Source organism: Zootermopsis nevadensis, unplaced genomic scaffold (genome assembly GCF_977971745.1).
Source record: "Zootermopsis nevadensis isolate Lab colony 2312 unplaced genomic scaffold, Znev_1.0 Znev_ptg000011l, whole genome shotgun sequence".
NCBI lineage: Eukaryota > Metazoa > Arthropoda > Insecta > Blattodea > Termopsidae > Zootermopsis > Zootermopsis nevadensis.
The window spans coordinates 12050414-12072054 of record NW_028259143.1 but is presented as its reverse complement, the minus strand read 5'-3'; the positions used below and the strand labels follow the sequence as shown (position 1 = coordinate 12072054).

At 36.3% G+C, this 21641-nt stretch overlaps 2 protein-coding genes and 1 long non-coding RNA gene across 7 annotated transcripts; 1 reads left to right on the top strand and 2 right to left on the bottom strand.

Moving 5' to 3' along the window:
• The first annotated feature begins 446 nt into the window (after positions 1–446).
• Positions 447–16640, top strand: Nup62 (nucleoporin 62). 5 transcript variants are annotated; one of them, XM_022073751.2, is made up of 9 exons: positions 450–527; positions 795–890; positions 2473–2520; positions 2600–2735; positions 7327–7492; positions 8423–8589; positions 10453–10564; positions 12619–12827; positions 13052–16640. In XM_022073751.2, the coding sequence occupies exons 2-8, from the start codon at positions 815–817 to the stop codon at positions 12775–12777; spliced, it is 864 nt and encodes a 287-aa protein (XP_021929443.2). In that variant the 5' UTR covers positions 450–527; positions 795–814; the 3' UTR covers positions 12778–12827; positions 13052–16640. The 5 variants fall into 5 exon arrangements, with proteins under 5 accessions (XP_021929445.2, XP_021929443.2, XP_021929444.2 ...); XM_022073750.2 differs by having other exon boundaries at positions 477–622; XM_022073753.2 differs by lacking the exon at positions 2473–2520 and having other exon boundaries at positions 447–527.
• LOC110834514 (uncharacterized) lies at positions 12871–21590 on the bottom strand. The gene is made up of 6 exons (XM_022073754.1): positions 21432–21590; positions 21178–21291; positions 18449–18552; positions 17822–18013; positions 14375–14498; positions 12871–13095 (listed from the first exon to the last, which is right to left on the bottom strand). Exons 1-6 carry the CDS (start codon positions 21454–21456, stop codon positions 12998–13000), a joined length of 657 nt encoding a protein of 218 aa, XP_021929446.1. The 5' UTR covers positions 21457–21590; the 3' UTR covers positions 12871–12997.
• LOC147874067 (uncharacterized) lies at positions 18963–21171 on the bottom strand. The gene is made up of 2 exons (XR_015534765.1): positions 20951–21171; positions 18963–20391 (listed from the first exon to the last, which is right to left on the bottom strand). It is a non-coding gene; the product is annotated as an uncharacterized LOC147874067 (long non-coding RNA).
• Positions 21591–21641: the final 51 nt, after the last annotated feature.

Genomic DNA, 21641 nt, shown 5'->3' with positions numbered 1-21641 from the left:
TGCCTCTGTACCTAAAAACTCACTCCAGATTTTGTTTCCAGCCCATGGCCTTTGAATTTGGAGTTGTCCCAACGTGCTCTTGGAAGACAGCAATGGTTATAAACGTATACATTAGGTAGTACGAAGGGTTCTTTCGTTATTTTATCAGCTAGTCTCCACGGTTGCATTTATATATGCCAGTAGCTTAGAATTAGAAAAAAACCACAGGTAATAATATCTTGTTATACGATGTGATCTATTTAAAACAATCGAGCGTTAGCTAGGCAATATTTCGATGTCGTACAATCATCCAACGAAGGGCTGTCATTTGTAGAGGCAAAGCATTCATTCGTGTGTTTATGTCATTGTGAGGCTGTCCTTTGTATCTGTTATTGGAAGCCGCATTTCGAAGACCAGCATAGCTTGTCGATCTACATTATGTAACCTCTTTGTATTTAACTTCCTGTCGTAGACATCTTTGAAATTTTCTTTGTAATTGTCTGTGATCTTATTGGACTGAGTGGTGGAGGTGGTGGATTGTTGTCAAAGTATGAAGTAGTGAAGTTACACAAGAAAATTAGGACGAATATTATTTAAATAATTATAGGTTCTTACTGTAATTCGTCACGCATATTAGCACAAGGTGTTGGATTTTATGCACCTAATAATACACAGAATAATTTCAGTCTGGCAAAATTTAGCAACAATCTCAATACTTGCAGTCACAGAAATCTTGCACACCATCACAATTTAGTCACATCATTATAACTTTAAAGTCTGTGCTGCATATCTTTATTGAGTTTTCTTGTTGCTAGGTACATTTTGTCAATTCAGAATGAATTTTAACTTTGGAAATGCTTCAAAATCAGGAGGAGGTTTTACCTTGCAAAATGCTGCACCACCTGCAACCAGTAAGACATCAACATTAAAATCATTGCTGATGCAGAATGTTTTATAATCAACCATACATCGGGGGGTTAGGGATAATGTTAATACAGTGTTGGCTTCATTTCCAACCATTGTGAAGCTAGAGATGATTCAAGATGTGTGAGCAACAAATGCCTCCTTGTGTGTTGTTTGATATATGACAACACTAGTGTCATTTTTGCTAGAAGATTTTACCGGTGCTGATGCAGTTTGCTTCTTATATCAGTTGTGTGTTGGTTCTGATATGTCATGGGCATTATTAAAACTTCCTGATGATGAAATAAACAAGGCATAGGATCTTCTTTCAGCACATTGAGTTGCCTCCACATTTTGATCATCAAGTTATGGTATTCTTGAATCAGTTACAGAAATGGGTTTTCCAGTAACTTGGCTGCTGAGATTTCCAGGTCTATACCTGCATGATTTTTTGTGAGGTGTAATGGTGGAGGGAAATTGTGTGACCAAAGTAAACATAAGAGAATAAATCCTGTGTCAGATTATGAATGCTTTTGCCAACATATAAGAGCATCCAAAAATGATTTCAGTGGGCTATAAGCTTTTGTTTGGAACAAGCAAGTTTGTTCACTGAAAACAGTGGCAGACATTATTAACAGAAAAAGAGTGGGGGCCAAGGATGTGACAGTTTACTGTAGCTAGCCTACAGAAAACCACATCCTTGCACCCAACTTTATATAAGATGTGTCTTATAAAATGTAACTGTAAATTCATTTAATTAGTACTCATGTATTTTCCTTACATTTACCTTGAAATAACCACAGCTTCTCAGTACTGGAAGTAGGACCAATGTTTTGTATTAACATTTTTCCAACTTGGAATTACCCCCACATGAATGGCAGAATGGTTGAGGAACACTCTGTGAAATCATTATGTACATGAAGATGTGGCTTGCATGTTTATTGCGGTAGCATCATTAAATTTAAGATTTACGAGAAAGGTTAAAAAAGTGAGCCTAGGAACAGTATGTGGAAATGGGATGAGCTTTTGAGACCAAGATTAAGCAATCTTGTCATTTGCGATGATTAGTCAGGATATGTCAATTCACAAGCACAATTAAATTGAACTGTACAGTTAAAATTACATCAAAAAAGATATAGTTTGTGGCTAAGTATTAAGTGATAAGAGATTTTTTAGTAAATTATGCTTGTGCTGACAAAAATGAGCAAACATCAGAGGATGTATAATGTGGATAGTACAGGATGGATGTGTGTTACAATATTATGGTACAGTGTGGTGACCAGTCAGTCCTAGCAGGTATCTATAGTTAAAGTTATATGCCTCATCTTTCAGCATTAGTCACTTTGCCAATGGGGTTAGATATCCCTACATCAGAAATGGAAACCTCCACAAATTTTAGAACAGGCAGGTCAGGATGATAGCTGAGATCATAATTGGAATCATTAGTCACAACATAGGGATCTGTGAATGTATTCAGCTGTAAATTAAGTCAGTAAAGTAGGGGTACAGGAATAATGGGCAGGGAATCCACGTGTGTATTATAAATGTTATTTCTGCTTGAGAAATTTCACTAGTATCTTAATTTTGCAGCCACCACAACCGCAGGTGGTGCAGATGCAACTGCTTCAAAACCATCAGGTAAATTGTAGGATTTTGTGCTACCTGCATATGTACAACCTAGAGGTATCTCTCAGTACATTAATGCATTTGCTTGTAGGTTTAGGGCTGCAGCAAAAGACCACCACAGCTGTTACTGCCCAGTCATCAAGTACGCCTGGTTTTTCCCTCACAGCAAGTACAACCACATCATCAGCTGCATCTCTTCCACAGTCTATCCTAGCAACTAGCACTGTGTGAGTACAATGTATAGAATTTTTTTAAATTCGTTATATGTGAGCAAAGTAGGTATCTATTTGTATTCAAATTTCTTTTTTAATTATGGTCATGAGAATTATGCGATGAAATATGCTGTTTGTCATGATGACACAGCATAATACAAATGTACACATTTATAACTGGCAAGTACATTAATACATCTGAGAAGATAGAATATCAAATAAGATGGCTGAGGTTAATAGGATGGATGTAAAATTCTCATGTTCAAAGAATACGTTATGAATATAAACCTGAAGGAGAAACATGGAACATCCATTAATGCAATGAACAGACAAGTTTTAACACTTACATTTAGACATTACACATTATTAGCACAAGACAGGTTTTAACACTTTCAGTTCTTATATTTTATAAATTTTGAAATTTAAGTCTTCAAAATTATGTTTGGAATCATCCAAATTTGTGAAGGTGACAATGAGCTCAATACATGCGGAAAATTTAAATGTTCATATTGCCAAGCTATTATTGAAGCTAGTAATAAATTAGCTACCATGCGCATGTTACTTGTGTACTGTAACATCTCAGGAATGGACTGTAAAATTATATTTGACTATCAAAGACAGTGAAAGCAAATTAATCTTTATTATGTGGGAATAGCAAATTTTAACACATGTATTATAGGGCTGCTGGCGGGTCTTTTTTAACTCCTGCATTAATGGTTTAACAGTATGGCAATGCAATGCATGGCCAGCTGAAATGTGTATGCTGCAACACATGTGCAGTGAAAGTTAAAAATGTAAGAATTATTATATTTTTGGAAAGGTCAGTGTATTTTTTAATAAGTGGCACATAATGTGTTTATAATGATATTCACAAATGTAAAAACATGTATATAAGAATTTAGGCTTTCATTGTGACTAAATGCAGTAAAATCTTCTTGGGAGACAAGCTGCTTCAAAATGGAGTCATAGTCCAATGTTTCAGAGACACCATCTGTCTCCATTTTCAGGGAATGTGATGGGTACAGTAGTTTGCTGTTTATATCTTCCAAATGTGCTGCCCTTTTATGTACAGCCTTTGAACCCATCTTGGTACCATTTGTATGGACATGCAGCACCTGGTATTTGATGTAAAAGTGATGAAATCAGTGTTGTCTAGGTCCGGCCAATCTGTTGTCATCATTTTGAATGGCAGTTCCCCTCCAGCATTTTAACCTGTCTCCACATCGATGAACCTCACCCTTCTTAATGGCTGTCACTCTCCAGTTCTATGTTCTTTGGGCTTGTCACTTAATCCCACTTCAGTCCTCTCCGTCCCACATCCCCGACAAGTTCTGTTGAATCCTATTGGTCTTACTGAGTAAACTAATAAGAAAATCTCTGATCTGTGCAGCCTGGAAGGGGAGATAGCTAACTAACTAGATAGCTTACGGAACCTGTGGGTTCATCACCGAATTAACCAAAGCCCTCCACCGAACCCTATCCTGGGCCAACAAAATCCAGTCTCCTTCAACTCCCATCTCCCATAGGTCCCGCCTGAGATTATCCTCCCATCTACGTCCAGGTCTCCCCAGTGGTCTCTTCCCATCAGGCTTCCCGACCAATACCCTTTGCACATTTCTTGCCCCAACCAATGTGTGCCACATGCCCCACACATCTCATTCTTCTTGACTTAATCACCCTGACAATATTGGGGGAGGAGTACAAATTTTTAAGCTCATCATTATGCAGCTTTCTTTGTACCCCATCATCTTCTCTCCTAAGCTCAAATGTCCTTCTCAACACCCTATTCTCAGACACCTGCAATCTTTGTTCCTCCCTCAGAGTGAGAGTCCATGTTTTGCACCCATACAAAACAACAGGCAGAATTTTTGTTTTGTATGTTTTAATCTTCAGGTTCTTAGAATTCAGATGGGAAGACAATATTTTTTGAACTGAGAAGTAGCAAGCATTTCTGGAATTTAATCTCCTCCTAACTTTCTCATGAATATCATTTTGATTTGTTTTTGTTCCAAAATATTTGAACTTTGTCAGAATTTCAAAGGATTTTTTAGCCACCCTAATATGATTTTACTTGCCTGTCTGTTGATGAGATACTAACATATACTTATTTTTTTTGTCTGAATTTACTTCTAGCCCCACTAGCCTCTAGTAAAACTTCTGTGTTCTTCTTTATTGTATTTACATCATCACCCAATAAATTAACGTCATCAGCATATCCCAATAGCTGATGTGTCCCATTCAGTTGCAAATCCTCTATCCTATCTTGGACTTTCCTGATGGTATATTCTAGTGCAAAGTTAAAGAGTAAGGAAGGAGAGATAAAAACCTAAAGAAAACATTTCAAGAGAATGGTTACATCACAATGGAGATACAACACGCACTTTACCAGAAGAGAACGCACAAGACTCCAAAGAGTAAACCAACTAGCACGGCCATCATACAGTACATGCCGACAGTGTCGGGAAGGTTCAGTAGATTTCTTGCCAAGTACAACATTAGGACCATTCATTGGCCTGTAAAGAAGAACAGCAAATTGCTAAGATTGGTGAAGGATGATTTGGGATACAATGTGCCAGGCATTTACCATATTCCATGTGAATGCAATAAGGTGTATGTAGGCCAGACTGGGCGCATGGTAACAGTTAGTTGTAAGGAACATGAATGCACATCTGACTCCATCAACCAGAGAAGCTTGCAGTCACAGATCATTTCTTAAAATCTGGCCATAAAATTTATTTTGGGGAGACCGCTGTTCTAGCTAAGAGCGTAGGACATATGGACAAACTAATAAATGAGGCCATTGAAAATCGACTGCACCCCGACGATTTTAAGACAGTGAATTCATGCTGAGTCAGGCGTGAAACCCATTATTAGTTTACTCAATAGGATTCAATATTACTTGCCTGGGACGGAGAAGATTGAAGTGGGGTTAAGTGGCATGGCAAGAACATAGAATTGGAGTGTGACTACCTTTAGGAAGTTTGAGGTCTGTCATTCAAGATGATGGCAATTGATTGACCAGATCTAGACAACACCGATTTGATCAATTTTACATCAAGTTCCGGGTGCTGTGTGTCCATATGAATGGTACCAAGATGGGTGCGTCCGTATTCCCTATTGGCCAATGGCTGTACATGGAAGGGCAATATTTTTGGTGGATATAAACAGCAAACTGCAGCTAGCCTTCACATTCCCCAGTGATGGAGACAGAGAGTGTCTCTGAAATATTGGACTATGATTTTGACGCGACTTGTTTGTTGCCCTAGAAGATTTTATTGTATAAAACATTTGTTGATCCTCTTATTATAAATTTAACTAGAATGATGTATATAATTATGTGAATTATCCTTTATAGTCCATTTTTCATTGCTTACACATGGTCCAGCTGGTTGTGCAATATAGTAGCACGTTATAAACTGTTCAAAGTTAAGGTTTTCCCAGCAGCCATATAATATGGAGGTTTAAATCCCCTGTTCCCATATGATGGTTATTATGCAAGAAGGGAGACAGCTTACATCAACTTCTGCTCATGTTCATAATTAGGCTGAGGATAATTTCAGAACACAATATGCATAAACCGTGATGTAGTTTATCCACACAAATTTTATGTAAGTAGATGCATGGCCAGTGAGATGAGAGAGATTGAAAGGAGGTGAAGCATGGTTTACCAGTGCAGATTATTTTGTGCATCCTCTCTACCATTTCGCATTCAAGTTTAACAACTCATTCCTCTGCAAAAGATGGATGGTGACATGACATTCTGAACTAAGTCATCATGGCCAGTGAGATGAGAGAGATTGAAAGGAGGTGAAGCATGGTTTACCAGTGCAGATTATTTTGTGCATCCTCTCTACCATTTCGCATTCAAGTTTAACAACTCATTCCTCTGCAAAAGATGGATGGTGACATGACATTCTGAACTAAGTCATTTTACTTCTTCTTATTCATGCAATTTCATTCATCCATCCATTTGTTTATGAAAAAATTGTTTGTACACTTACTATTATTGAGATGTTTGCATTGTTTTACTGTATTTAAAATCATATTGCAACACTTCTAATGAACTGTGATCATCTCACTACTGAAATAATTAATATTATAAACTGCATTTTAGTTGTAGGGGAATCAAATTTTGAAAAGAATTATTATATTTACAAAAAATACAGTAGGATAGGAAAGTGAAATTGTTTGAGTCTGGACAGGAATTAATGGTGGGCTTTTGTGAACACAGTAATGAACTTTGGGGTTTTGTAAAGGCAGAGAATTTCTTTTGTTTAAGTAAGTGACTACTAGCTTCTTATTAAGTACACTAGGAGGGTGAAAGAGGTAAGGTTGGTTTATGGTTATGTTAGGCATAAAACTTTTAAAGGAAACCCAAATTCCTACACATCAGTGATATTAAATTTGTTCTTATCTGTGAAATGCATGCTATACTTAATAATTTTAAGTAATGCCTTCTCTCCTTATCTTGATCATTCAGAATTAATATGGTTTGATCACATCAGATGGGCTATATTGTTATTAGTGTTGAAACCAATTATCTGATGTTTTATTTTGGTTTTAAATACTTGTGTTATAAACCACATATGCACATTTTTATTTCAAGTGTATCCAGTGTTCCATCAGGTACAAGCACATCCCTCAACTTTTGTCAGCTGGAAGAGAGCATTAATAAATGGACTCTAGAGCTAGAAGAGCAAGAGAAAGTATTCATGAATCAGGCTACAGAGGTGAATGCATGGGATCACCTTTTGATTGGCAATGGAGAAAAGGTAAACTTAGTTGATCTTTGGGTTGAGTTTGTAGTAAATGGACGTTACATGTAGTGTACATGGGAGAGATGATGCATACAAAATTTTGGTCAGACAACCTTAAGAGAAGGGACCGCTTGGAAGCTTAGATAGGAGGATAATATTAAAGTTAATGTTACAAAGGTAGGATGAGAAACTGTGGTCTTTTGTGAAAAAAGTAATAAATATTTTATTTCCTTAAAATTAGGAAACTTTGTCTGTCTCATTAAATATCAGCCTTTTAAGGAAGTCTGTTTATGGAATAACTTGGTTGTTTGTAATTAATGTCACCTCACAGGCAATTTCATTATCATGGCATGTATAAATGATTTGAAATCATATACGAGGTGCGATCGAAAAGTTTCTAGACTGCGCCTATAAAAACCCGTACACTTATCTCAGGTATTAAATTCATCCATCACCCTCGAAGTAGTTCCCCTGGCTGGTTACTGACTCGGTAACCAGCCACGATCTGATACAGTATACCTCCAATCTCTCCTAATACTGCTGCGATATTACTTCTCGGTCCAATATACACAACATTGGCATCACTACGACATGCAATTATATTAGTGACATGTGACACAACAACGGATGAAGATACAATATGAAGGACGAGAAAATGATAAGAAAAATGAAAACTAAAAAGCATTAAAAATCAGTAATTCAGTTAAAAGGTTTATAACATGGCACCTGATGACGGCTCTATGATAGCCGAAACATGTCGTAAATGTTCCATATGTAAATCGAGTACTCGATACGGAACGAAAAATGATATTTTAATCTTTTAATTATCTTATATTGTGATTGACGGCCAATTTTAATATATTTTTAATACTATTTAAATAAATCACAATATGACGCACCTACAATATCTTATTTTGTATTTTATGTTGCTGATTTACATTGCAGATTGTTGATTTAAATAATGCAGTGGAACGAATGAAACTTGAACAACAGCAGTTGGATAATGAATTAGATTTCATCTTGGCACAGCAGCGAGAGTTGGAGGAGTGTCTTGCTCCACTAGAAAAGGAACTGGGCTCCAATGGGGTAGCTGATCCAGAGAGGGAACACATGTGAGTGTATCACAGAAATCACACTGTATTTCCATATTTCATAGAAATCAGGGTAACTTAAAACCTTACATACCGTGCAGTGTATTGAAATATAAAATCATGCCTGCAAGCAAAACTGTTTACATTTGGGCGTCCATGCATCGTTGAAGTTCATAGACACAGACGACGCAACCACGGCTCACCATAGACCAACGTCAATCAGGCCAGTGGACATAAAAGCTAAGTACTCAATTTAATACACCACCCCCTTTGTAATTAACATCCTGTGAGGTGTTACATAAGTATCATTTTGTAAAGTACATACTTTCTATGCTCTGTAGAAAACCATAATCTTTTGAATTGTATTACATGAATTAATTTGTTTTGCCTCTTGAGGTCGAAAAACATGTTTGACATTAGTGTCCTTTCAAGTGTAAACAGTTTTGTTTGTATGCATGATTTTATATACAGAGTAACTGCAATAGAACAAGTATGGTTTATAACGAACTTCTGAAAATGAGTGGATTGGTTGACACCAAGTTCGTAATTTTACATATATGGAAAATATACAGAATGAGGGCCCCCCCCCCCCCCCCATTGCCTTCATCATAACAAGCAATTAGCTGTGAACTCCGACGAAGTGTGGGTGGATTTCACAGGTATGGACGACGCAACAACAGCTCGCCGCAGACCAGCTATGGCCAGTGTTGCTTGATATGCTTTTGTGAAATAACTCCAGTTCATGATTTGTTTTCTAAACCATATTTAGACCAATTTTAAACCATTCTGATTAAATGAATTAATTTCCCTGTTGCCACTGATGATCTCTTGAGGTTGAAACGCGTATGGCACTAGTGTCTTTTTCATAGTGTTAATAGTTTGCTTGTTTGCTTACTTTATACAGGAGGTTGTGTATATATGAGAAAATCTTTAATTTCTACAATCTATGCTAAAATGTCAACAATATTAACAATAACATTAACAAATATAAATACTGTCATAATACATATAAGTTTTTTAAACCATAGTGCCATAATCACATATGTGATTAGAAGCTAGGAGACAGACTTGAAAATATATTCCAATAATGAGCATTTTTCATATTTTATAAATGCTCATGTCGCCTTCGGTGGACTAGTGGTTAGCAGGCTCGCCACTGGACCCAAAGTTCACGGGTTCAATCCCAGCCGAAGTTGATGAATTTTTAAGGGTGATAAAAATCCGTAGCACAATTTCCTTTAGAGGGGAAGTAAAGCCAGCGGTCCAATGTCGTAGATTTACAGCATGTAAAAAAACCTTATGAGCATGATACGAGATGTTTCATAGGCAAATTCAGCAGCCATTTCTCACTCAAGTCTCCTGATTCACTGCTAGATGGCTCTGGCAGTCAATTTGGGATTGAGTAGAAATTGTGCAGTCAGTGGGCTAGTCACTCACTACTCATAAATGCACACTTCAAGACCAGGAAACCTCTCAGGAAGCCAAGACCTGAAAAGGGTTGTAGCGCAACTGATTATGATAAATTCTCGTATTAAGGTTGCACTATAATATGGAATGTCATTGTAGTATTATATTAACTTGATGGTGATCTGGAGAAATACCAATTGTCTCTGTAGGATGACTTCATTAAATGTTATCACCAACTTTGTACATTCTTCTGGTTCATGTTCATATTCAGTAGTATCAAAATAAAGGAGGCTTAGGTGGGCAAAAGACACATAAATGCATACATTTTTGTTGGACAGTGTCATTCCATACAGAGAGGAGACAGGTGTAAATGGGAGGAATGTATTAAAAAATATATTAGGGAAATAGGTTGTTAGTGTATTACATGGATTGAAATGGTCAGGATGAAATAAAACTTGACAATTGTTTTCTTTTTAGATACCAGATGGCTGAAAACATGGATACTCAATTGAAACAAATGTCTGAAGATCTGAAAGAAATTATTGAGCACCTAAATGAGACAAATCGAACACAAGACATCAGTGATCCTGTAAGTTACAGCACATATTTTTGTAGGTTTCATTTGCAAGTCACATAGGCTCTTTTTCATGGTTATGTATTCTCTTCCATCTGTATTAATTCTATCTTGTATTGTCAGGTTAGTAGCCAAGGATGGGGATAGGTGCCCCCATGGTGCAAATCCTCTGGAGCAACATTCACTGGGGGTCAGGTACCATTGAAATAAGCATCTTGGGGAAGGGCCTGGGAGGTAAAGTCCCAGGGGTTTAGTAATCCTTGTTTGGAGTAGGCTTTGGGAGCCTAACTTTTGGGTGTTGCAATGGGGGCTTAATCCTTGAATGTGGCCTAGCTCCATGCATGGCAAAACTTCTCGGGAGTAGTCTAGATCCTCCTCAGGCCTGGATGATCTAATTTCAGATGGTAGAGGTGTCAGAAACAAGTTAAGGCACCAAACTGAAGCAGTACATAGGGGGAAAATGCTCAGGCACCAGTGGAGGTTCAACCCGTCATGGAGTGACAAGGGCAGAAAATGAATTTACAAAGCCCAGTGTGGGGATGGGCTTCAGGAACAGGATGTGCAGGAGACCAGGCCCCATTGAAACAAGCATTGTGGGGAAGGGCCTTGGTGGTAAAGCCCCAGGGCTTAAATCCCAATTGGGAATAGGTATGGGAGGGGGGCATTACTTGAGTTGTCCCCAGGGGGTCCAGTACTCTGAAGTGGCCAAGCCCCATGGGTGGCAGAGTCCCATGGGGACAGTCCTGGTCCTCTTAAAGCCTGAATTATTTAACCTGATCTGAGAGGCAAAGAGGTGTCCAATATAGTGAAAGGAAGGCTAAGGAGTTAACAATAAGAATAACAATGAGAATAAGAAGTAAGAATTTCTTGAAAACAGGAACCTGGATGTCCTTCCAGTTGTGCAAAAATGGGTTCCATGTTTTGAATCCATTGTGAGTGGATTACGATTAACCCCTTCTGTTAGATGTTCTCCTGAAGATGGGGACAACTGGCTCCCAAAACAGTGGGCTTGATTTAGAATATTAAACAGTGGATGAAGTCTAGGAAAACAGCAATATTAAACATACTGCAGCATCATTAGAACCTGTAGGGTTATATTACAGGATGTCCATATATACTAACTAGTTCAGTAAAATTGTGTCCAAATGCTATGAAACACTGTCATTTAGGATTGTTTTACATACCAAAATTAATTAATCAATACAATCTAGGTAATTCCATCAGTCATTGGGTATGTATATATTGCAGCACCATTTCCATTTTAAAATTGCTTCAGTTCACAATAATGTATTCATGAATATTGTAACCTATGCGTCTATAAGAGTAAACTCTATCCATGTATGCCTCCTGTTAAGAGTTTTTAGCACCATAACATGTTAAATACATTATGTAAACCCCACTGCAAAATTATAATTTATTTTTGGTTTACATGAAATATAATTAAAAGAGGCCCAGGTTTCAATGTCAGAACTTCTTCACTTATACACTCAGTATCATTTTTTCTATAACATAAGTATCTTTATCTTAGTAACATGTAGAATAAATTAAATAATAAAGTAAAATAAATAAATTATCCTGAGTAATACATATTGAATATGAGAACCGTAATCTGATTTTAAAGTTTCAGGCTGCTTAGTATTGTCTATTTTCATCACTATGTAAAGCCTTGTATCGACTGCGCGCGGCTGCCTCACGCACCTGTTCGTCCGCGGCAAACTCGTTCGTTCGCTCATTGTGCTCGTGGTTACCAGCATCGAGCGCGGCAGCCGTGTTCGGCTGTGATCGACGCTGTTCGTCAGTTCTCGCAAGATCACCATGAATACAGCACAGTGAAATCCCTTTGCCGCGGGACAAAGAACCGCTCAGATTTGGCTCGATGCGCGCCAAGTTCGAGCGCGGCATTGTTCGTTCTGCCACGCGTGGCAACATGGTATCGACTTTGCGAGGCAAAGCAACGAACATTGCCTCGCGAGGCAGCCGCGCGCAGTCGATACAAGGCTTAAGATGCCTCATGTTAATTTCAAACATCCCATCATATATTTAAACTAACATGGTAATATTTTTTTCAGATTGTTCAGATTGGACGCATACTGAATGCACACATGAATTCACTGCAGTGGATTGACCAGAACACAGCTCTGATTGCAACACACTTAGAGCAGGTGTCAAAATTGCATGATGCTCACAGGAGGGAGAATGAGAGATCTTTTCATCTAACTTATGATTAAGGACTTCATGTACCTCGTGTGTCATGTATAGACATATGCAGAAGGATATGGTATATTTATGTAACATTTGTATCTACAAGAGAAATGCATAAGTTTTTCACTTGTTCTGAAGTTTCTTTTAATCTAAATTATCACATTCCATGAATATTTTGGAACAATAAATATAAATTCCATTGTTGATTTAATGCTATGTGCTTATATACATTTACATTTGTACAACTTATTTCCTATACCACATCTGTAGAGTCTTCATGCGCTTTATCTTCTTTTGCAGCTGCAGAATACCATACAGTAAAGCTTCTGCAGTAGGAGGACATCCTGAAACAAACACAATGAAGGCCAAGTGAATTAATTACTATACTTACACAAATTTAAGTGACAAGCTAGATCTTCAGTTGCTGTATCTTTCTTGGTATTATAATCAGCAAACAACTTGGCATGTGAGTAACATCAATTCCAGGAAATTGATAGCGAACCTACTGGAAACTGAAAATGCATTTGATTCTAGACTTGACTGCAGAAATTGCTATCCAGATCTGAAACCTCTTTACAGCAAGGTAGCAAGGTGTGGCCAAGACTTCCACTGCAATCATTACCATGGTCACTCACATGCCAAGTAATTTGCCCGTGGTTATAATCTTCAAAATCTGTATTCTTTCACTTACAGGATGACCTGGTCAATTATTACCCTTTGATTCGGCTCCAGTTTTGCAGCATGGTAGTCAACTTTCCTCTAACTTTTTGACCAAAATATTAGGTGTAGATACTGTGTTTCTTTGTAATACAAGCAACTCTCGGTTTATGAACGAGTTCTATTCCAAGACGTTCGTTATGCGGTTTTGTTTGTTATGTGTATCTTGCATTCCTGAGCTTTTACGATACGTATCTTTTATGTTAACAGCCATTTTAAAGCATTAAAACCATGTACTAAACATTGAATGGTCTATACAATACGTTTACAATACATTATAATAGGGGGAATCACCGATTTATTTCCAAGAAAACATTCTACGCAGTGTGGCATGTAAACCAACGTTTTTTTATTGGCTAGATTAGTTTTATTAACCAAGAACAGTTCAATATAATTATAATAATTTTCTGATAATTATTGTAATAAATACATTTTTAAAAGTTTATTTATCTAAATCTTACAATTATGTTCACTATACGTTTAGAATTTCATTTTATAAGGAACTCTATTGGCGACTTTAAGAAATTCTGAATGAAATGTCACGTTCGTTACAGCGAATGTTCATAAATTGAACGTTCGTAAACCGAGAGTTGTCTGTACACAGTTTTATTTTATAAGGGTGCAGCAGTTGGTCTTTGAAGTCAGCCCCACTGATCATAATTCAACACTAATGGGTTTGACCATTACATCTTTTAGTAATATCACATGGTCAGAAAATTATCACTCATGCACATAATTAAAAGGTACCAAGGCTGAATATTTATCCTCTTGTCCTGGTCCTGATTAAAGGCTTACCTTGTAGATAAAATCTTGGTCACTTGTCTATGAAGGGTTAACAGGAGAGAGAGCATCTATTCTTAAAAATGACTTTAAGTAACTACAGCTAGGCTTAACAAAAATTCATACCTGGAACATAAATATCAACTGGAATAATCCTATCACATCCTCTAACAACAGAATATGAGTAATGGTAGTAACCACCACCATTTGCACAGCTACCCATAGAAATCACCCATCGAGGTTCTGGCATCTGCAATGGAAATTTAAAAATATTTTAATTGCTAAATAACATTATCAGAAGCATTGACAAGTTTTTAAAAGAAGTCATGATTGCCAAAAAATAAATTCACAGCCATAAGTAATGGAAAGTACATAGAAAAATGGTAAGCCAAACTGGTCAGTACATCTGTACTGAATATCACAAATTTCTGTGTTCACTAAGGATACAAACATGTCAATGATAAAGTTCAATTTATGCAATGAATATAGTAAGAAATAAGGAGTATCATGATTTTCAAGGAGAAATTATCAAAATTTTAACCAAGTACTTCAAAGGCATTTGGTTTTGTATTTTATTATTGCACTGTTTGCACTAGCCCACATTTCTCAGTCTAAAGAATTCAGCAGATACAAAGAAGGAAGTAAGATGTTTGCTTCATAAGCAGGCCATTGTCTCCACTGTGCACAACAATTCTTACAATATTCTTTGTAAAAATAGACATGTCAATATCATGCATGTCATTCAATATTCTCAGGCAGTGTGTGAGCACATTTTTGAAATGACAAGAGATTATATAATTTAAAGTGTATTACCATGCATACTGAATGCATATGAAGTGTGACGTGACTTCACTGTCAAGTCAGTGAGGCTTTTAACTGAAGGAGATTTTGTATAAAACTGTTTACTTGCATCATGAAAGCTATGCTGCACAAAATACATGAGAAACTTTGGTAAATCTGGTATCCATTTGCTCTTGGTATTAAATCCAAAGGGAAATTTTGAAACATGTAGTGGAACAATATATAACTGCACAGATAAAATGAGTATTTGGGCGAATTAAATATATATGCTGGTGTGAGGATTCAGAACTTGCAAATGTGATCTTCACATCAATGAGCCTTAAAAAACAGGAATGGAGTGCCATATAGGCACTTGGGGGGGGGGGAGGTATAGTTCCAACTCATTCTTAACCTTGGCACTAGATGGGGGTGAGTGGTCAGCATCATGCCCTGGCTGGTACCTATGCCATGTTGAAAACACTGGTTCTCATCCGATGATATAAAGAAGGTGAAATTGAAAAAAAAGGAAAACATGGTGGTCTACAAGGACAAACTGATGATCATAAAGTGGAAAGACAAGAAAAATATTTGTCATACAAGTACCACACATGACAAAAATTGGCCAAAATTAGGGTTCAAGACCAAGACATCAAGGAGTCCAAAGCATTCATCAATCATAATTCAAGGACAGGATATGAGTGGTGCTTACCTGGTAAGCTATCACAGTAATAGGAAAAAGCTAAAAAATATTACTACCAGAAACACTTTTGTCATTTGTTTATGTTGCAGACTTATATAGATCTTGATTTTAAAGTATTACAGAACTGAAATAAAACCTTATGGCAGGCCCTCAAAGACTGCCCCATCAAATAGGACTATTCATTCCACTACCCACATGAATGGCTGCTACATATTTGAAGAAGAACCCAAGTCAATGGTGAGTTTTATGCTACAAGATGAGTCAGCTTTATGAAACAAGAATAAAACACAGCTTTGTGTGTGACACCATTTATATTTTTACCATATGGTTGTCAATTTCTAAGTGAGTGGTGGGGGAGCACGACTACAGAAGTGAGTAATACATAGAAAATGTTTCAAGGTCAGATTATTCCATTTTATAAATTGTAGTATGGACTAATATTCAAAACATACTAATAATTATTCAGTGCTAGATAGTGTCTGCTATTGAAGGTGTAATAGAGTTTTTTAAGGATTAGCTGTATTCATTTGAACACTGGTCATAAAATCAGTACATCTCAAATTGACTTGGCTAGTGTTATCGGCAAGTCAGACACATCTCACACCTATAAATAACAAGACGCCATGAAATTCTAACTTGAGCATCTGCTGAACTTCCAGCCACTTAGGTGTAAATGTTATGTGTATAGATTTTATATTTTGTGTTTTGAAGCAATGTCACACTTGCACACCCAACTTTTTGAACATCTTTTACACTACTGTGAAACGTCCATTTTTATTAGACTTAATGTTTCTGCTGTACTCAAGTCATCACTACACCTGTAAAATTGTAGATAAATTACTGCATATTTTTGCATTATAACATGTTTTGTTTAAATCTGTAAAACCCTAAATAAATACATATCCTATCTCATTTTTGTATGCAATGTTTTGATTCCATGACATTGTTTTGGTTGTCCAGTGCGTCTGTAAACACAAATTAAGTCTGTATGATACTACAATAACCTTTGGGTAAAATGAAGTTTTTATTTGTACTGCATTGTGTTTTGGTATGGAGCTGTGTGTGTGGTAGTGTTTCCTGTTGATTTTGAGTTTGTGAGTGAAGGGGAAGGGAATGTAATAAAAATAACATTTCACAGTAATGCAGAAAATATTGTGAAAAGTGGAGTATGCAAGAGTGATGGTGCTTGAAAATGAAAAAATCTGTGAACACAACAAAATACTATACTACAGAACTGTATGTACAGTGTTTCAAATCCAAAGATTAGCTACAGTTCAGCTTTCCACCAGTACATAAACCTACATAGTCTACTCTACTAAACTAGGCAAGTAACTTAAGACAGTCTCTTTCATGGTGAAAACAACAACAGAAAATGTGTATCCAAATTAGCAGTCATATCTGTCAGTTTCAAACACTTTAACAGAACCACCTGAAGATGACCAATTAAGGTTGAAATATATAGTGGATTCTTAAAAACATTGAAATTGTAATCAAGCATTGTTGTGTAGAGGACTCTCAACCTAACATTCAATATACAACAGGATGCATCCCTTGAAACTCCAAATATGAAGGTTGTGGCCAGGATTTCATATTTATTATGAGTCAGAAGTGCATCAGTGCATTGTGTTGCCAATTTGTGACAATGGATTATAGCAACTATCGCTGCTGTATCTATGGATATGCTGGCTCATGTATGGACTGAAGTTGAATATCATCATGTCTGCAGGGTAGTCAATGGTGCTCACACTGAATAGCACTGAATGGCACTTAAACTTGATGAGTTTGCCTAGCAGCTGTCATCACATGCAGCATTCTGTGTCAACAGAGTAAATAAATCTTTATGACTGAAATTTCTGAGCTTTTTGGACAGCCTGGATATTCCCATGTGTAGCACTTAGTACCACCCAAATCACACCCTTGAATAAGAAAAATATCTAAGTTTTTTGCAAACACTTTAGAAAAAGATATGCATGGTATTTGGGAAATATGGGAATTGAAAGTGACTGTAAATCCATATGCTTTCTCATTCAGTCCTGCAATAATAATGTTAGCCCACCCACTTTAAGCTATTCCACTTAAATACATTTCATTACCTGGTCATATACTTTACGCAAGGCTGGAGCCATTTTGTTTGTTAATGTTCCAGCAACAATAATAACATCAGCTTGACGTGGAGAGGCACGAAAAACAACGCCATACCTATCCATATCATATCGGGGTGCAGCGATGTGCATCATTTCCACAGCACAGCATGCCAGACCAAAAGTCAGCGGCCACAATGAACCCTATAGCAGCAGAAGAAAATACATTACAGTTGAACTTACCAGGCTATCCCCTACTTATTCCAAAATCTGTACAGAGCATAACTTAAATATCTGGCACAAATATAAGAGTAAGATGCAAGGTCTACAATCCTAAAGAATGATAAATGTTCACATTAACATGACCCAGACAAACCATCCTTTCAGTCCCTCCAAAATCTCCAGTGCAACATCACATGTCTGTTGCTACCATCATGTGTCCAGACTGCAAATTTCATAGGCTTTCAGGAACCATATTAATATGGCACTTTTCACTGCTTTGATGTGTAGAACTCATTCTTTAATTTGTATTAGGCCTTTAAGTTACATTCTGTATATTATAAAAACTAACCTGGAACATCAAATGTCAATTTTTCATGCATATAAATTGCAGTTGTAATCATAGAATGAGAATGTTACCTTACGTCCCCAGTTCATTAAATCATCCAGTCTAGCTATTGCATATTCTGCCAGATTGCTTGTATTCTGAAAAGGAGAGTAGGGTCGTTTTGCTGGAGCTACCTCTGAAATAACAAAGCTACATTTTTATATCATAACATTGATATTAAAAATTAAGTCACTGTAATGCTGATGTTTAGCCAAGGGTTTTAAACATGTTAAACTCACTTCAAATCTGTTTGTGCCCTACTGATTCAGAAACGTTCACCAAGATATGGAACAAATATTGTAAAAGTCACATTTCATTTCTTAGCTTATTTTCCTTTCTTATAGAAATAAATTTGAGTCATATGATCACCAAGCTCTCTGTCACCCCCTTTCAACTTATGAACCACCTGACAATTTCCATCCAATTCATACGTTTTAGCACAATGCCACATAAGATGGAATCCTAAAATGATAAACAGTAATTTATTTTAAAAAAATATGCAACTTTTCTTAAGCTATTTTTTTTCAGAATGTAAAACAAGGTAGCCACATTAAAATTATTTTTTATTCTGGTAGTTTACAGTCTCATAGAAATAATTAATAAATCCAGGCACAAGACATTTGGTTTAGACATGGATCATAAAGATATCTACAAACTATGTATAAAATACAATTTGAAAATAAGCTTTACAAGCATGACAGTGGTGTGAAACTGTAAGACCATGTCTCAAATTTAACACACATAGAATCAACATCCTTGTCGAGGAGCAATTTGGATTTAGAAAAAATCTCTCAACAGAAAAGGCTCTATTTAGTTTCACTAATGAAATTGTATGTGCCCTTAACAATAAAATGCATGTGGGTGGATTACCTTGTGACCTAGCCAAGGCATTTGATTGTGTAAACCATGAAATATTACTAATGAAACTGAAATTTTATGGAATTCGAGGTATAGCAGGACAATGGTTTAAATCCTACCTAAATAATAGAAGGCAGAAAGTAGAAATTGAAAGCCCCCATACCAATCATAATACCTATTCAGAATGCGGTATCGTAAATCACGGAGTGCCACAAGGTTCAGTTCTTGGACCCTTACTTTTCCTCATATATATATAAATGACCTGCCGGCAACTATAAACTCTATATCTAAACCTATTCTTTTTGTTGATGATACAAGTATCATTATTGCACACCAAGAATTTACCTATCTTGAAAATATCATGAATGATGTCTTTGCCAACATAAACAAATGGTTTAGAGCTAACAAACTGGCACTAAATTTTGAAAAAACAAACTTCATAAAATTTGTTACTAAGCACAAGACATATCCTAGGTTAAATATAGGATTTGAAGAAAAATTAATTGTGGAAGTTGAAATAAACAAATTCCTTGGCTTACAAGTCGACAATACTTTAAATTGGAAGAAACACATAGAGTATATTATTCCCAAATTAAGCTCTGCATGCTTTGCCATGACAACAGTCGTACCACTCATGACAATAGATACTTTAAAGCTAGTTTACTTTGCTTACTTTCACTCTGTAGTGTCATATGGATTAATCTTTTGGGGAAATTCAACAGACAGTAATAAAGTTTTTTATATGCAAAGAAAATAATTAGAATAATGGCCGGTGTCAAAAGCAGGGTATCTTGTAGAAAATTATTTCGTAAATTTATTATACTTCCACTTGCAAGTGAATTTATACTCTGCTTGCTATCATTTGTGGTGGAAAACATGGATAAATTTAAAAGAAATACAGATGTACATAATTTAAATACAAGATGTAAACATGATCTCTATGTGCCAAATGCTAACTTTACTAAATATCAGAAAGGAGTGTACTATACAGGTATCAAGTTATTTAATAATCTTCCACCAACAATTAAAAGTCTAAATTATGATATAAAGGTATTCAAGCCTGCATTGAAAGATGACCTCTTTACTCACTCCTTCTATTCTGTAGATGATTTCATCTCTGCTGAAAATGTTTAAGCTTTATATCCATAATCTACGTATATGTAAAGCAAGTTTTGTATTTATATTTAAAATTCCGAGGTTTATGTATATTAATTTGTAAAATTATTTTTCATACTTGTATTGCAGAATCTGAAATTTATGTACATTGATATGTGAAATACGTTCTTGTACTTGTGTTGAAAGTTCTGAAGTGTATGTATATTGTATGAAATGACATGTTCTACATCCTTTGGTTGAGTCCTAAGAAGGATCTATGGAATGTAAATAAACTCTACTCAACTCTACTATACTTAAGAAGGCCTTCCAAATATAATGATGGTAATAAGTACCTTAGTATATACAAAATTGCAAGCAATAACAAAAAATTGTAACCAAAGTGGGATTTAATCACATGACAATCTACTGTTCATCAATTTAGAGATGAGACATTTATTCATCAACCTGCCACTACTTTGCATGCCAAAATGACTTTGAGAAAGCGCTGGTTTGACATAATTACAGCCTGAGCTCAACAACTCCAGCGAAAGAGGATGTTACACAGATATGTGCAAGGTCACCTGCTCCTACACCACAAATGTCTCACCAACTCCCAATCTGTACACAGTACACGTGTTCACCACACAAACAAACATTATGACTTCCAAATGATCCCAAATTTTAAGCCAAGTAGCATTAATGAAAATCAGGCGAATCATAATTCGATACTGACATTTTAAATGCTTGTAACGTCCTTGAATTCCAAATCTACTCCATTTGAAAATTCAAGTCGTAAACTTGCACGAACCAGATTTTGATTGTTGCACGGCTGTGGACTGATGTTTCATCTGAACACATGACACCGCTGTTCCTTTTCGTAGGGATGGCACATTATTTACAAGCAGCTGTTGCACCGGCCGAGCTGGAAAATATTAAGGATCACATATGTAATCATACAAAGAAAATCAAAGTTCGAAAACTTTCAGAGTACAGTTTAATCAAGTATTTTTTGTACTAAACACAGTCCAAGGTTCTAATATATTTTCAAAAACATTAACATACACCGAATTAACACAGTATGCATCATATTTGTTCTACCACCATCAAAAGTACCCAGATGTTTCACCTATGTTCAACCCAATACCACAGTAAATACAACCCTACTCTTTTACTCTTTGAATCAGTTTGATGATCTAATAGGGACTTAGCGAGTATCTACGCTGTTACGTTGTTCAAGTTACACAATTGCTGCGTTAAGATGTCGCTAGTGCA

Excerpts from the sequence above, each read along its gene's own strand:
- Nup62 (XM_022073751.2), top strand. The coding sequence starts at position 815 with ATGAATTTTAACTTTGGAAATGCTTCAAAATCAGGAGGAGGTTTTACC. Across the intron at positions 2,521-2,599 it reads AACTGCTTCAAAACCATCAG|GTTTAGGGCTGCAGCAAAAG; the intron begins GTAAATTGTAGG and ends ATTTGCTTGTAG. Across the intron at positions 2,736-7,326 it reads ATCCTAGCAACTAGCACTGT|TGTATCCAGTGTTCCATCAG; the intron begins GTGAGTACAATG and ends TTTTATTTCAAG.
- LOC110834514 (XM_022073754.1), bottom strand. The coding sequence starts at position 21,456 with ATGATGCATACTGTGTTAATTCGGT. Across the intron at positions 18,014-18,448 it reads TAATGAACTGGGGACGTAAG|GGTTCATTGTGGCCGCTGAC; the intron begins GTAACATTCTCA and ends CTGCTGCTATAG. Across the intron at positions 13,096-14,374 it reads AGTTGATATTTATGTTCCAG|GATGTCCTCCTACTGCAGAA; the intron begins GTATGAATTTTT and ends TGTTTGTTTCAG.